This window comes from Podarcis gaigeae (assembly GCF_964106915.1).
Source record: "Podarcis gaigeae genome assembly, chromosome: 3".
NCBI classification, from domain to species: Eukaryota; Metazoa; Chordata; class Lepidosauria; order Squamata; family Lacertidae; genus Podarcis; species Podarcis gaigeae.
This window is the reverse complement of record NC_139680.1, coordinates 38233342-38249254: the sequence shown is the minus strand read 5'-3', so window position 1 is coordinate 38249254 and position 15913 is coordinate 38233342. Positions and strand designations below refer to the sequence as shown.

The 15913-nt window shown below is 39.2% G+C and overlaps 1 protein-coding gene across 4 annotated transcripts in view; it reads right to left on the bottom strand.

Annotated features, from left to right (window-relative positions):
• The window catches only part of CD109 (CD109 molecule), a 64345-nt gene that overhangs the window by 14949 nt on the left and 33483 nt on the right, over window positions 1-15913 (bottom strand). For 3 of the 4 annotated variants that reach the window (XM_083729914.1, XM_083729913.1, XM_083729916.1), the window contains 10 exons: window positions 13950-14063; window positions 12420-12638; window positions 10942-11083; window positions 9678-9854; window positions 6157-6238; window positions 4266-4494; window positions 3251-3416; window positions 2191-2381; window positions 702-857; window positions 544-609 (listed from right to left, as the gene is read on the bottom strand). In XM_083729914.1, coding sequence (XP_083586040.1) covers window positions 544-609; window positions 702-857; window positions 2191-2381; window positions 3251-3416; window positions 4266-4494; window positions 6157-6238; window positions 9678-9854; window positions 10942-11083; window positions 12420-12638; window positions 13950-14063 — 1542 coding nt within the window. The remainder of the gene's footprint in view (window positions 1-543; window positions 610-701; window positions 858-2190; window positions 2382-3250; window positions 3417-4265; window positions 4495-6156; window positions 6239-9677; window positions 9855-10941; window positions 11084-12419; window positions 12639-13949; window positions 14064-15913) is intronic. The other variant, XM_083729915.1, reaches the window with a different exon arrangement.

Here is a 15913-nt window from a genome sequence, read left to right as displayed (position 1 = left end):
TACCAAACATAAATGTAGCCAAACACAAATACTCTCATAAGAGGGAAGGGATGGAAAAATTCCATTGGGTGAAGGTCATCTGCCCACAGGAATTAAAAACCAAGCCATAGATTCTTTATGTTATGGACAGCCTTACTAGTTATCATATGATTGTTATAATTGTATGATAGAGCGCTTTAAGAAAGTCCAGTACAAGGGGCAGATAAAACACACTGGAAAAATCCAAGTTAATTAAGTCACAGGGACTCTAGTAAGTGGCCTAGTTCACATAATGTTGAGTCCACTTTTGAAAATGAAAATGTAATCCAACTTAAAAGTAGCCATGGTGGACTTAGGGCTTTGAAATTTCAGTGGCATCCTGCACAATGCCAAAATCTGGCACCCCCCACCCACCTTCTGTTCTAAATCACTGTTGTGGCGCCCTGTTAGCTCAGCGACCAGTGCAGGTGAGCCAATCGCACACCCCTAAATCCACCTCTGAACGTAGTTTCTAGTTCAAATAGCCTTCTGAAAAGAAAGTTCCATAAAAGCAACATCACATACCTGGAAGAGTCCCAAGCCACGGCCACTTGCAAAAACTGTAACTTCCACTGGCTGTGTAGCTGCAACCTAAAAACAATGGTGAGTATTAGCATGTTCAAAAAAGCACAATGAACTGAATGCACTGCACTGAAAACAGAAGGGCTTCTTTACTACAGTACCTCTTTGGTCTTGAGAAGTAAGCGGTTTTCATTATTAATTCTGAACACAACTGGATCGTTTTCGCTAGATGGACTGACAGTTACATCCATTTCTGTTTCAATGCCAGTAGTAAGCATTGCACAGGCACTCAAAGCCTGCAGGGCCACTATAGTGTCCTGTATAGAGAAGCAAGAACAAATTGTTTAATACGGATGCCTCTAAAGTAAGTAGGTTCCAGCCTGCCTTAACAGTTGGATTGTTTTGCTCTTTGAGCTGAGACACACAGGAGTCTCTGAACCGCTGCTCCAAACATGTAGTTTGGACCAATGCTATAGCCAGCCAGAGTTCTGTTCTAGCCTAATCATAGCTGAATGTAAGTACATAGGACCCATGGACACAAGGAATGGGAGATGCAATCTTCCTTCTCCCTTCTTCACATATGCATTGGCACCCAGACTGAATACTTGAACAGGGTGGTGGACTTCCTTGTTCCTTCTGCTTGCTGCCCAAAGAAGCTAGGCAGAGCACCAGACAGTATTTGCCCTGATCTTTAAAAACTGTAATGGTTGCATGACAAATGCTTGACAAGTCACCTTTATACAAAAGTTTAAAGTTCTAATAAGGAAAAGGGACAGGGAGGGCAACACCCAGCATGAGAAACGAAACTGCTGCATAAAAATAATTGCAGGAATTGGAATGCTAACACTGAACAATCATGGAACATGGAATGGGCTGTGCCAGTTTGTGGCTAATATTGATGGTTCAGTTGGTAGAGCATGAGACTCTTAATCTCAGGGTTGTAGGTTCAAGCCCCAGTTGAGTAAAAGAGGACTGGACTAGATGACCCTTATGGTCTCTTCCAACTCTACAATTCTATGATCCTAGATAAATAATTGGTCAAACATCATTATGGAGTACACTCAGACCTAACCTCAGTTTTGAATTCAATCCAAATTCAGTTTTCTATCTACTATGCCACACTTGCTCACACCCATTTTTATGGAAGACTCCCAAGAGATCTGGAAGAGACCAATTGGAAAGCCTTCTAATTATCAAAGAGCAATCTGTTAAGTGTTTTCTTAGGTTTTAATGATTTGATAAATGGTTTTTCCAAGTAGCAAATACCCATCAGTAATGAATTCATCTCACTTCACTTCTATCCCACCTTTCTTTCGTCACAGAACTCAAGGTGGGATTCTCCATTCATGTGTTGGTCACATCAAACCCTACTTTGCTGCAACATTTGTCCACAGACAATGCTCTGGGCCTGTTAGCAATCAGGCTGTGGCTTTGGCATGCATTTTGTAGACGAAAAACAAATGAACTCCTTGCAATTTAGAAACCAATTACCAAGCAGTTAATTTATCACAAGTTCAAAACAGTGCTTTTCGAAGTTTCCTGTCTAAGGTTTAAAAGAGAAACTCCATGGCTGGAGCCACAAAAAAGACTAATATTACCGTAATTATGAAAAGACAACAACAGTAAATTTTGTAAAGATGACTCTCTAACCTGTGTAGAAGAATAGCCTCCCAGGTGGTTTCTTTGCTGGCTTAACCACTTCATAATAGGGATCCCCTCTAATAATCTCTGTTGTTTAGCATGAGACAAAACAGCATAGCCTGCAACCTCAATATCTACAGACTGAGGCTGCCAGGAATCAGACAGTTGAGAAGCTTGTGATATCCAGAATCTGAGTTCTTCTGGAAAAAGAAGAATAAACTTTTCACATAGCAGCAACAAAATAATAATAAGCCTTTCACAACTAAGAAACTATAATAGTCTGAAGTCCACATACAGTCAACCATTTCAAATATCAATTATTTTGAAAAGAGCATGGCTACCTAGCTAGAATCCTGAACAGGAACACTCCACACGGCAACATTTTGTTGCAGGTGCCACTTGAAAATGAGTATGATGCATGCATGGGCAAATTAATAAAAACTTATTGACTTATCAAATAAAAGAAAGGCGGTAATCCACTTTTTGTTTATTCAAGGAGAAGCCTACAAAGCTCAAATTAAGTTCCAGAAGCATTCCTAATATTCTCAAAATTAAAAACAGTGACCACCTTTATAAGTAGGGTTTTGTTGGGGAGGGTTGTAAATAATGCTGTATCTCAGGTTCTATAGGTTTGATTGACACTTTCTTTATACTAACACAGCGTTTCTCAGACAGTGGGTTGGCATCCACCAGTGGACCACAAGCCACTTTCAAGTGGGCCTCAGCCTGGCCAGTGCCTCCTCACTTGCCTGCCTCACCCCACAATAAGTGCCATGGCTGGAAGATAGACACGTTTGGAGTAAGGGAAGGGAAGGGAAGGGAGATCTCCCTACTCTGATGGGAAAGAGGGAGAGAATGTGTAGAAGAAAATTAAAAAGTGAGAGGAAAAAACCAATGCCAAATTCTGCTTCCATCTGCCACCATTTTGTGACTGGTTTGGCCCCTGCACCACCATTTTATGATTGGTGGACCTCAGTTATATGGATCCTGGGGCTAGAAAGTATGAGAACCCTGTACTACCATAGTGGTTGTACCATCTGCAATTGTAAATTCAGTTGTCTTACACTACCTTGATGTTCTGATCTCTCATTCAGCAGGTCCAGAGCTCGCTTTGCTTCCGCACTCTTTGCCAGCGATAAAGCGTAAGTCACAAGGGCAAGCGTATGATTATCTGATATGCCTTCACTTAATTTAAATTCCAGAAAGTCCAGTGCTTTTCTTATAGCATAATCATACTGCAGAAAGAAAGATATGAAATAAGCTATGAACCCCCTTTAACCAAGCAAATGTTAAATTGCAATCTTCATACATTAATGTCAGGGTTGTGTATATGCTGTAATTCCACAAAAAACCAGAGAATGTTGGCTTGATCACATAAATCTAGCGGTCTGAGAATCTTAGCTTTTTTTAAAAAAAACAGCAAGTTTCTAGCCTTTATGGCTGAAAAAATGCTTGAAAGGGTGTGGGCAAGACCTGCTAAAATCTCAGGTGATGCTTAGTGGAGATGGGGAGATTTCAGTGCCTTGTATAGCTCCTTGCCCACCTCCAGCACAGATCATGCAAACCACACAACAGAAAATATGCAATGAAAGGGGAAATGCAAATTGCATTTTGAAGATAAATGAAAATAAAAATGAAGATAACCCATTCCTGGTCTAACAGAAATATAATAGATCCTTCTTAACATGCAAGCCCAAGTTGGACAGAGTTTGGGCTTATCCACACTTACGTTTTGCCTCCAGGTGGGGTTTCTCAACAAAAGCCTCCTCTTTAAAGCTTAATTAGAGCAACATCAATTCAGGTTTTCCGCAGATTAACACTTGCTCCAATTCAGCTTCAAAGAGCAGGTGCTCAATCTCAGAGCTATTGCGAACCGTTGCCTGGAAAGAGCAAAGGAAAACTAAGTGTGGATAAGCCCTTTGTCTAGCTGTTCCTTTAATCAGGACTGACCAACCTTTTTTGGTCTGATGGACACATTCACCAACACCCGTCAACTTTGGGGAGGCTTGGCCCCTTCAAATATTTTATTAGGGTCGCCAAAGGAACCTCAGCTCCTAGGAGTTGGCTTCTATGGTTATAACTACCTTATCTGTTTGGTACTCTAATAGTGCAGTCATAATATAAGCAGTAAGAGAGACAGAGCTGTTAGTTCCTCCTTGCAGTTCAGTATGCAGCACTCTCCCAGGCTCCTGGAATTCCCCATTGTGCTTCTGATGTCTAACAATCCAAGCAGCTGTTGTCTCCAGGATAGATGAATCAATATCTATGAATGGCTGAGCTTGAATAAAACTCCTTAACACAAAAGCCGATAGCCTAGGGAGAAGTGAAGAATAAATATGTAGGAATTAAACACTTCCACAGATCCCATTCTTTAATTTAACTTGCACAATGTGTTTAAGAAAATATCACAAATATATGCACTGGAAGGCTTAAAACAAGCCTTGCATGTGCTAATTGCATACAATTGGTACAATTTGTTTATTACATATTTTCATGAACATGTCTGGCCTTGTAAACTGTCTGAATAGGAGACCATATGGGAACCATATGTAAGCTCCTCTGTGCTCTTCAGTGGAAATGCAAACTCTGAGTGCAGATAAATAAATAAAAGTATTTAGGGCATATTCTACAACATTATGAAAAAATTCTCAAGTGTGAAACATGCAAAGCAGCTCTTAAAAAGAAATACTTGGAAATAGCCAGCAGCTTTTTCTATTGAGAGAGCACGGATATGCCAAATTACAATGCAAGAACTACAGTGTGAAGTCAGAACAAATGCTTCATCCTCCAAGAGTTCGTAGCAGATGGCAACCAAGCATTCCAACCTTTAAAGCCAGATCATTCACTTTCCACCCCTCTCCTGAAATTATTTAGTGACCCACAACACTCACCCAGACCCACACATTTGAGGGATAACCAGCCTCATATAACTCTAATTAATGCATGAAGGAGTTGATGCCACAGAGTAAGTTGTCCTGCCAGGCTTAGCTAGGTCACTTCCCTTCACCTCAGGAGGAAGGTAATCAAGCCTATTTTTGTCCCACTGTCTACCTTAGAAGCTCAACGTGTGATGTCTGAACTGGCTGCTGCAGCTAACATTGCATGGCTCCAACAAGCCTTTCTTGTGTTCCTATCTCTATAATTTAGGAACTTTCACCACTGTAGCTAAGGCAATTACTTACTGCTTGTGTTTTCTAACTAAGGAAAAGCACATGAATCTGACTTTTGGAGAGTTTGTAAGTACAGTATTTCTATCTTACCAAACGTGTGGTCTTTTTCTACGCTAGAGGAACAGGGGGACTTTGGAAGGAACTCAGCTGAGCATATTTTAAAGGTCTAATAGCCTATAATCCTATGCTTTACTTTGCTGCATAATTTTAAATCTCTGGTGGGGTTCTCTCACCAAAGATTACTTGACCCAAAACAAGAACTTGGCATCCAGAAATTCTCTATTTTTCCCCTTGCCACCAACAACAATCAGATTGTCAAAGGAGCAGCGGTATTGCATACAAACACCTGCAAATGCCCCTAGGTGAAAGATGGGAAGGCAGATGAATGATCTAGCTGCAAATACAGCAGCAGCAAACTTAGCATCAACATGGCCTGGTGTTGGGAGAAGAAAAGCTATACAGTACTAGCCTGTAGGTGCAGCCATTCCCATTTGCCTTAGTGACTTTGTATGTGCATTTTATGCCTAGTACTTGCTGTGCAGCTATTAAAACTTGTAATCTTCATCCTTGGGGAATCTGCAGACATCAACTACATTTTATACATTTTCTGGGTAATATGCAAGAACTGCATACGAGGACCTAGGATGTGAGTCACGGGTGTACACATCCAGCTCTAAGAATTATAATAACTTAAGACTAGTACATGACTCTGGTTTTGGCAGTTGGTTGCTGTACCAAAACATAATTGATGCATCTTGCTAACTTCAAGACTATTAAAGATGCACGTTGTTTACTGAACACTTACCACGTGCTGCCAGAGTTGTCTTTGTTTCCAAAAGCACTGAAAGAACCATCATCTCTTTGATACAGAAGCTCTCTTTGGTATCCTGGAGAAATGAAAGATGAGAACAGCATCGTATGACAGTTGGGCTGAGTTTATTCAATAGGTTTATCACCTCCCAGCTAGACATCCACTGCAGACTAATTGCTAAACCTTATAGGAACCAAACTGCTACTCATGCTTGGTTGAATAATGCATCTCAACTACAAAGTAGTGTCTTATAAAAAGCAAGATCTATGAGAAATTCCTTATTACAGCGGGTTTACAGTCTCAGATAATCAAAAAGCTGATGCACTAATTGATGTACGTAATGTAATGGGAGGCTGAATTGGAATATTATACAGAAAGAATTCAAATACTGATTTATGTTTTTTATTACATTTATATCCCACTCCACCTGCCATTTTATCCTCACAACACTCCTGTGAGGTAGGTCAGGCTGAGAGAAGGCAACCGGCCGAAGGTCAGCCAGCAAGCTTCAGGGACAAAGTACTTAACTCCATCATGAAGCCCAATTATTATTCCCACTGCTAAAAAACTGATTCTGAGAAGCGCTTACCCAGGGACCTTATGTGATAAAGTGAAATGTGAAATATACTTTTCTAGTTTAAAACTGTATTCAGGGAATCACACTCACATTTTACTCTTCAGCGTGCATGGGAACAGATAAAGTGAATGACTTGTGTAATCTTACTAACAGAACCCATGTTATCTGAACCATGATAGTCCCAAATATCTATCTCGCCTGAGTATTCTTTAAGTCTTGGATTTTGTTTTGTTTTTTAATCCCATATATATTATGCTAGCTCTGCTCCCAATATGAAAGTGAAAAATCAGCAGAAGAAAGAAGTGGGCAGAAGCTTGCCAAGTAGAACAGAGCAGCTGCACTATCTAATTGGCGGGTGGGGATCACTGTCGTGTACCAGGAGAGAGAGGGGTGAGGGGGCAGGGGGATTGGTCTGGCGTAAAACACACCTGCTGAGCCAACCCAGTGCATTTCTGGAAGTGAGACAGAGGTGGAAACATTTAGGAAAATTAAAATCAATCAACCCAGATAAAGGGTGCAATTCACTTAGCACCCCTTTAACAAACAGCAGGAAAATAATAAAATCAGAGGGCTGGGCTTGGAAGCATAATCTCTCCTAGTTTGCACTTTAAACTACATCATCCATACTACATATTACCACCATTATACTTCCCCAAACACACACACAGATGTAAAACAAACTGGCCAAAAGAGAACCATGTTTGTGCACTAAAGCTAAGATGTTTGTAATGCCTTTCGATTAGAGTCAATCCCTACAGTTTACAGACTGAAACCACCAACCCATATAAACACCACCTGGCAGGAACTCATATCTCAAAATGTGTTAAAAAAAATACTTGTGTGAAGTGATCAAATGACCAAATGAATTAGCCTTTAGGAATAACTCGGCTGTTAGAATAAAACCACAAGGTGGTATTCAACTGTGTTTTATTCAAAGCAGACCCACTGAAATTAATGGACCCAACTTAGTTGTGTTCATTAATTTTAAGTGGTGGGTCTGCTCTAGAGTAAAACTTAGTTGAATACAGTGCATAATCTCAATGTGTGTAAATCAGTAATTTAGAGTCACTTCATATTTTACAATCAACTTGGCTAGAGATAATCTCCTATGTAGGAAAAACACAAGTTTACCTTAATGGGACTACTTTTGTGTCATGAGCACATGTTACATGCTATGACCCTACCAAAAGAAAAGTGAGAACCAATGGATCCACTGGACAGTCAAGAAGCAATTATTATAAACTACAGAGGACACACCAGAGACATTTCACAGTTTAGACAGAAAGAAGCAAACCTGGGTTAGTCAACGAACATACACCCCCAAAAATTATAATCTACTGCCAATCACTATTTCCTGATGAGTGTCCCTATACAATACCTGTCTCTGTTGCACTGACATTTCACCTTTTTAGAGCAGTTATTTCCATAAATAAAAAGCTTACAAATGTAATGCATGAAATGGCCACTGAGTCATTTACGAGTATGGGTGAGAAACTGTAGTATGAACTGCAATCCCAAACACACTCATTATGGTGCAAACACCTTCCAATACAGTGGGAGTTACTTCAGTTCAAAAGTGTGTAGGATTGAACTTTTAGGCGAGCTTTAGAAAGGAACATTGTATACTGTTTTCAAAGACGTTCCAACTTAGAAATGTTAAAAAGGTGGTGTACTGGATGATTTTTATTGACAGTGTAGCATAACAAAAAGCTATTCATAATCATCAAGCAAAGTATAGAAAAACATTTGTAAAGGTTGTTTTGGAACCTGTACTTTTTAGCAATTCAGACATATGATATTATTTTATGCTACACTGGGTAGACTATGATCACGATGTATAAAAGAATATGTATAAATATAAGCCTTTCCAAAAGGACCATAAGAAGCAACTGTACAAAACAAAAGAAAACGAGATGGAGAGAAGTATTTTTCTATTTTAAAATCAAAGCTATTCCATGATAGCTTTTATTCTGGCTGCAAAAGACTGCAAAGAAACATTGTAAATCCCAAAGCCAAGCATGATTTAAGTTAAACAGTGTATCACTGAATGACAAATTTAACAATACAGTTATGACTCATTTAAAAATAGCTTTAATGAAACTAATGTTTGGAGAAGTTAAAAACATTATGATAGTATAAATCAATCTACAGGGAGTGACAGATTGCTTGCAAACTTCAAAGAAGTTGCTTAAAAAACAGATGTTCATTATTATTGAAACTAACTGTGTAACTTTAGGGTGGCCAAAGTCCAGTTGTCAGGCCAAATACAACCCATGGAGTTCAGCAAAGCAAACAAAACCGTTTCTGTTGTCGGTGGCCTTTGTTCCTTCTTTGTGGGAGACTGATCTGGGATGCAAGTCCAAATTTAGTTGTAACATGACAGTACCAAAGTCAACAGTCCTACACTGGAGATTAAATCTGCCCAATTGTGTTCAATAAGGATGCAACCTGTGTGGTGCAAGAGCAGTTTGGAAGTCAGGACTGTGTATGTCGCAACTCTACTTAAGTAAAGAAGAAACAGATAATATGGTTTGGGGTGAGAAAACTAGCTTCTTCAGATTTTTTATCTTTTTATGTTTCCAGTTGTATTAGGATTCCAAAGGTACAGTTAAACTGAGTTTATTGCAAAACTATGCTTAAACCATGTGTGGGGGCAATGTAGAATTTGAATTACCTTGTTACACACATTACAGGAGGTGTTACAGTCCTGGTCATTTCTTATTGTGACAGCTGCCACTGGCAAGCTTTCAGGGCTCACAAAATTGTCTCAGTGTTTGAAATTTTCTGCCCATTCTGCCCCTCTATCTATCCATCACACATCTGAGGCGTGTATAGGGAAAAGGGAAAGCAATCCATGCAGGAGGAATGATTTCTCCCATCAAACCTTAATAGAAACCCACAATAAATGGCAGGCTCTTCTCCAAAAACAGATTCTTACCTTCTCTCATATATGACATGGCTTTTGATTTAAGTCTGGGCTTCAGGTCTCCTGCTTTGGCCAGATAGTCCAGAACATAAATATTGGGTGCAAAATTGATCATATTCTGTTCCCCACAGCCATAAGGCATCTTGATCAGTGACTCCAAACCGCTGATAGAGGGGCCGAGGATGTCTCCTGAAAGATACAGTTCACAAGACAACGTAACAGAAACGCCAGTAGAAAAATGTGGAAGGTTGAGTTAATCACTTTGCAAGTTTTCTTTGCATCACTTCTAAAGGATACCCTAATATACTCATGCACTTCAATGAAGCAGACACACAATAACTGAAATTATCATACATATGCAGTACACTTTATCACTTCTGCTGATAATGTGAGTCTAGGGAATGGGCCAAGAGTATTTGAGGCTGCAGCATTGCTGAAATTCACCAAGTGCAGACCTGATTAATCTCCTGGATATGAGACCACTAGGAGCTCAACATAAAACAAAATATAATAAATCAATGTCTTTTTAAAATTTGATGGTAATAACATATAAAACTGAAGACCAACAACAACAAAAAACGCAGAAATGTCCAGCAGGTATACAATACTCTACAGAGCTATGCTAGTATGTTAGCAGTGTTTGAAACTTCCATTGTTCTAGGCACATTTTGTGACAGGGAATTTCATTAGCCCAAGCAGTTTCTGAGCTGCAGTGTGGAAGGAAAGGAGGACTTTTTTCTGGCTCCCCACTTCCAGATACTCTCTGAAGACTGAACAAGAGACCCTGTTAAGAATATTAGGGTGATGGCCAGGGAAAGGATTAGACCATGTGAAAAATGAAAATAATATTTTAGCTGCAGTTCATTCATTTTCAGCTTTGTATTATTGTTATAAAAAAGCGTGCCTAGACATTCTGTTGTTGCGCCCATAACCTAGCTTTAAGGTGCCATTTAGCTCCTAGCTTTCATATCTCAGTTTTCAACACTGTATGTTAGCAATAAAAAAGGAGGATGAAATTAATGGGTTATATGAGAAATAGCCTGCACAGCATTTCCTTTTCACTGATGTGGAACACTTCCACCTATTCTCACAGGCAAGGGATAATTTATCTATTCAAAACCAGTCATGATACCATACCAGTAACAAAATAACTTGCATGCTGAATAATTCAGCAATCAATTAGAGCACACTCTTACTGATATTTCAGTTTCATATTTACTTTTTATTTGCCAGCAGGCATCAAAATGAAACAATGTAAGAGGAGTGAAATGCTTACCAATAACTGTGACTTGCACTCTTTCGCTGCCAGGTACTACATCAGAGGGAAAAGTGAAGTTCAGTCTTTTTGTTTCAAATCCTATTCTTTTGGACAGGTCCAAAAGAATTGTCTCTGAGTGAGACTGTTCTAATCCCTCAGCCTGTGAAAATATAAACAAAGACTAGATGCATGTCCAAAAGTTATTAGGTATGGTAGTTCTTTGTGCACTTCTCCCAATATCAGGGACCTCTACAGATCTCAGAGTGCAATCCTGTATCAACTTAGCTGGGATTAAGCACCGCTGAACTCAATGGAAATAATGTCTGAGTAGACATTTGTATAGAATTGCATTGGCAGTGCTGATATTGGGAAATGAAGCAAAAATGTAACAATGCATATCCCCATGGATTTTTGCTTCACAAGAGCTGATGTGCAGTATTAATTTTGAATAACAAGTTATCAAAATTGCATCTTATGACAATATATAAACTCTTTTCAAGACTAATAAATTTCTGCCATGAAGTTTTCTGCCACAAAGTTGGGTTTTCCTAATAATTAAAAGCTTAATGCGAAGGTTTTCAAGGAGCACAATTTAAGCCTATTTTTGTGCAGAAAACAACCATAAAGCTTCTTCACATTTTTATTTCAACAATTTGCAATTACATGCTGCTTAACACTGTAGTTTGTAAGTGGTGCACAACTTCCATGTTAGTCTTGGTTCATGTGGAACCCAAATATACCTTAAGGGCCAGTTCAGATACTGTATAAACATGCCTGACTTCATAAACAATGATCTACTAAATTAATGCGCCACATACTTTACAAAACAGTTCTAGTATTTGTGTTTTATACCTTCATGTGCAGAAATAAGTGCTTTAAGTCTCATGGTCTGGAAGTGAACAACAGACCTGAAGCTGTGGTGTAAGTGGCCTGGTTCAGACATATTGCTTAACCATGCTGAGAAGGGAACTTAATACTAGAAAAATGAGGAACAGAGAGAATCTAAAATTGACAGATTCTTCCATCTCAAGCTATGCTCAAATGCAAACACTGACTATCACCGGTTTTAGATATATCAGTACTAAGCAGTGCTCCATTAATGTAATTTCCTCAGAAACCAAGGAAACTTATTTCACAGCAAATGTGTTATGGCTGAGATATTAATTATGTAACCTTCAACATGAGATTTGTTAGAATCATTATTTTCCTGTAGTATTAAGTTTATCCTTCTCAATATAGCTAATCCTTTCATCAGATTCTGTCTTCCCACTTCAGTTTTGTCCTGTCCGCATAGAGACCATGTTTCTTCTGTGTTCTATGCAGAACCTAGACACAGCTCCAGAGTTAAGCACAAATTGGGTTCTTACAACACTCAGATCATCACTCCCTTTAGAAACTTCCCGTAAATACTTAAAACTAATTATCAACTGTGTGCAACTTTTAAAAGTGGTTCATCCATCCGACAAACAGCTTGTGTAAATAATGATTTAAATTACCTTCACTAATACTTTCTGTAAAAGAGCATCAGAAGCAATGGGAGATATTGCCGTCACTCTGATGGGAATCTCTCCAATTTGCTTTGGCTTGATCGGAAAAATAACAGTCTTTGCAGCTTCACTTGGTACCCATACTGATCGCTGGTTTCCCATGGCATTTATATCATTAGAAACAATAAGGATTTCAAAGGTGTCACTTGTATCAAGGGTCACCGTAACCTATAAAAAAGTGGTTAATTAACATATATTTTGTGCTACTAGCAAAGACATTTAATGTGACATTTACCAGGAGGCACAGAAAGGATTTCACATAGATGTGACTACTACCAATTATAACGTGGGTGGGCCCGCCAGGATACATCAACCTTAGAGTACCCAGCAACACTCAAGAAAACACAAACAAGAAAGAAGGGGGGGCAACTGGGAACTAGGAGAATGGAAAGTGAGACAAATATGACACCAGGAGATAGGACAGAGAAAAGAAGAAAGTGCAGAATAAATGTCAAAAGCAAAATAACATAGTTCCAGTTACAGATAGATAGCCGTGTTGGTCTGCCATAGTCAAAACAAAAAAAATTCCTTCCAGTAGCACCTTAAAGACCAACCAAGTTAGTTCTAGGTATGAGCTTTCGTGTGCATGCACACTTCTTCAGATACACTGAAACAGAAGTTTCCAGACCCTTCTATATAGTGAGAAGGTAGGGTTCTATATAGTGAGAAGGTAAGGTAATACCCCTCCCTACCTTCTCACTATATAGAAGGGTCTGGAAACTTCTGTTTCAGTGTATCTGAAGAAGTGTGCATGCACACGAAAGCTCATACCTAGAACTAACATAGTTGGTCTTTAAGGTGCTACTGGAAGGAATTTTTTTTGCAAAATAACATGTGAAACTTGTGCAAATGGAGGCATTTTCTGCTAAGGCAAAGCCACACGTAGCTATAACGTTCTGTATTGTACCAAAAACAGTCCAATTGGCATCAAAATTCAATCTGCGCTTCTGTCCAAGCCCATCCATACAGCATGATTCTATGCATGTTTACTCAGCTGCAATTCTTACTGTGTTCAAGGTAGCTTACTCCTTAAAACATCTGTGTAGGATCACAGCCTAAGCCAAATAAAAAAAACCGACAAAATTTGATTGCAAAATGACTCCCCACCCCACCCCCTAGGGTCAGAAACCGATAGACTTAAACAGTCGATCTCTGAATCCATGCTCCAGCAAGACCATGAACTACCCCAGCAAAGGTTAACTAAGAGCTGGCAACAGCAAAGATAAGGCAACTACAAGACATCATGGGCAAAATCCAAAATTGTGTGCATGGACTTCCTCTCACACAACAGGACTTCCTCTTGCTCTCCTCACCTTACACTCCCCCCCCCCACAAATTTGCTCCAGAGGGTTGGGTGCATGCAGGCAAGGGTGCAGAGAACAAATGTGAATTGTTGTGTGAGAAGGCCATTCTGCTCATGTACAGACACCATTGGATTCCACCTAATATTAGAAAATGAACAAATGAATGAATGTTTACCTCAGTGCCTTCTTTCAAATAATTAAAGAGGTTTACTTCCAAAACAATATCTTCTCCTCTTGTAACACTAGGAGGAAGGTTTAAGGAAACAAAAAAGGGCTGGAAGACTTCTAACTGAAAAATATAAAAAGTTATACAATAGTGAACCCTTGTGGTGTATAGGTTAGTTGTTCAGCAGAATACAATTTAAATGCAGATGGTTTTTGATTAGAACTTTTCACAACAGACCTTGACCATTGGCCAGTTAGAATTTAATTGACTAAAAACAAACATCAGTATGCAAAGAAATGGGGGGTGCAACTTTCACATAGCAAATTTTGTAGGTCGTGCACTTCTTGAAGTACCTTAGCCGGCATGCTAGAAGCTGACATATAGCTGCACAGATTGAATATGGGGCTCCAAAACACAGCTGCCCCATCTCTCAACTCGCACACATACAAAGATGTATCTCTTTCACAACTATGGCACTCTTATATGCCCAGGACAGCATTTAGCCCCTGAACCTTGCATAGCTACGGTATGAGATAGTTCTTGGGGCGTGTCTCCTACACTTAAAAAGGAATTTACTGTTGCCTGTATTAGAATAACTTTAGGCACTGATTCAAGAGCAAAATCTAATTTACTGAGCATATTCTGATTAAAGTAAGTTAAAGACTGTAGCTGTTGTGATACAAGTAGGGTTGCCAACCAGATATTATTTGATTGGCCTAACCAGAAGAGCTATGTTATATCAGGCAATAAGTACTAGCATCCAAAAGGCACTGAGCTCCAAATCCTGCCAAAGTCTCCACCCCACCCAGATTATTCCAGGCTCCAAAGCTGATATACCATTTCTGCCCAACTTCAATCCATCTCTACCCCCATATCATTAATATTTTGAAAATAAAAGTTGGCCACCCTGTAATCCACTGGGGCTCTTTGCACATGTGTAAGGGATAGCATGAATAAAGAATGGCTTTCTCCCATATTTTCAGGCAGCAGTCCCACCGGTCAATATATTCCAAAATAGACTGTGATATGGTCAGTAGAGTGAGACAGAGGGTGGGTGAAACTGATGCTCAAAAAAAGAAGAAAAACTCACTGTATACAAAGTTCTCAATTCACACTTGTGAATTATGTTGTGCTTGCAAGGAGCACCCACTAGGAAATTATACCCATCACAGATTTTTAATTAATACCAGATAAGGCTCATTTCTAAGCCCTGTAAGCTTATTAACACTGTATCTATAAAGCCTGTGCTCAGTTATATGTTTTTGTAAAAATATTATTTGCATGTGTCAATGTATAACATGTTTTCACCATATGGAACTTTAAACAGAAACCGAGCAATCCAACAATGTACAGGAGGGAAATTAAGTCATTGTGAGAAGTGAAGTGGAATCTTGGCTATGGATTCATTAAAGACTACTCAACTGTTGGCACGTTCAGCCAAGCGTGCACTTTCATAGAAATCACCAGGATTGATCAGTCTCTGCCAAACAACGTTCAGGAAAAAAAAGGAATATTGACCTTAATCTCAAATGAGCTTGAAATAAAAGTTAATATCCAGATCCAAATCCATGAATGAGGTATTCTCATAATCAAATGTTTTGTTTTCATATATAACTGCCAGATGGAAAGCCTGGACCCCAAACCTCAACCACTCTTCTTGTTTGATTATAATATCAGATTTGATACTGAATATTGTTCAAGAGCTTCACTAGTAAGTACATTTTTATGTAATTTATTTTAGAAGAAAAAATAAACTTATACAGTGGTGCCTCGCAAGACGAAATTAATTCGTTCCGCGAGTTGCTTCGTCTTGCGATTTTTTTCATTTTGCGGAGCGCGGATTCCCTGGGTATTAACGGCTTTGAGAAAAAGGAAGCAAACCCGCAAGACGTTTTCGTCTTGTGAAGCAAGCCCATAGGGAAAATCGTCTTGCGAAGCAACTCAAGAAATGAAAAACCCTTTCGTCTTGTGCG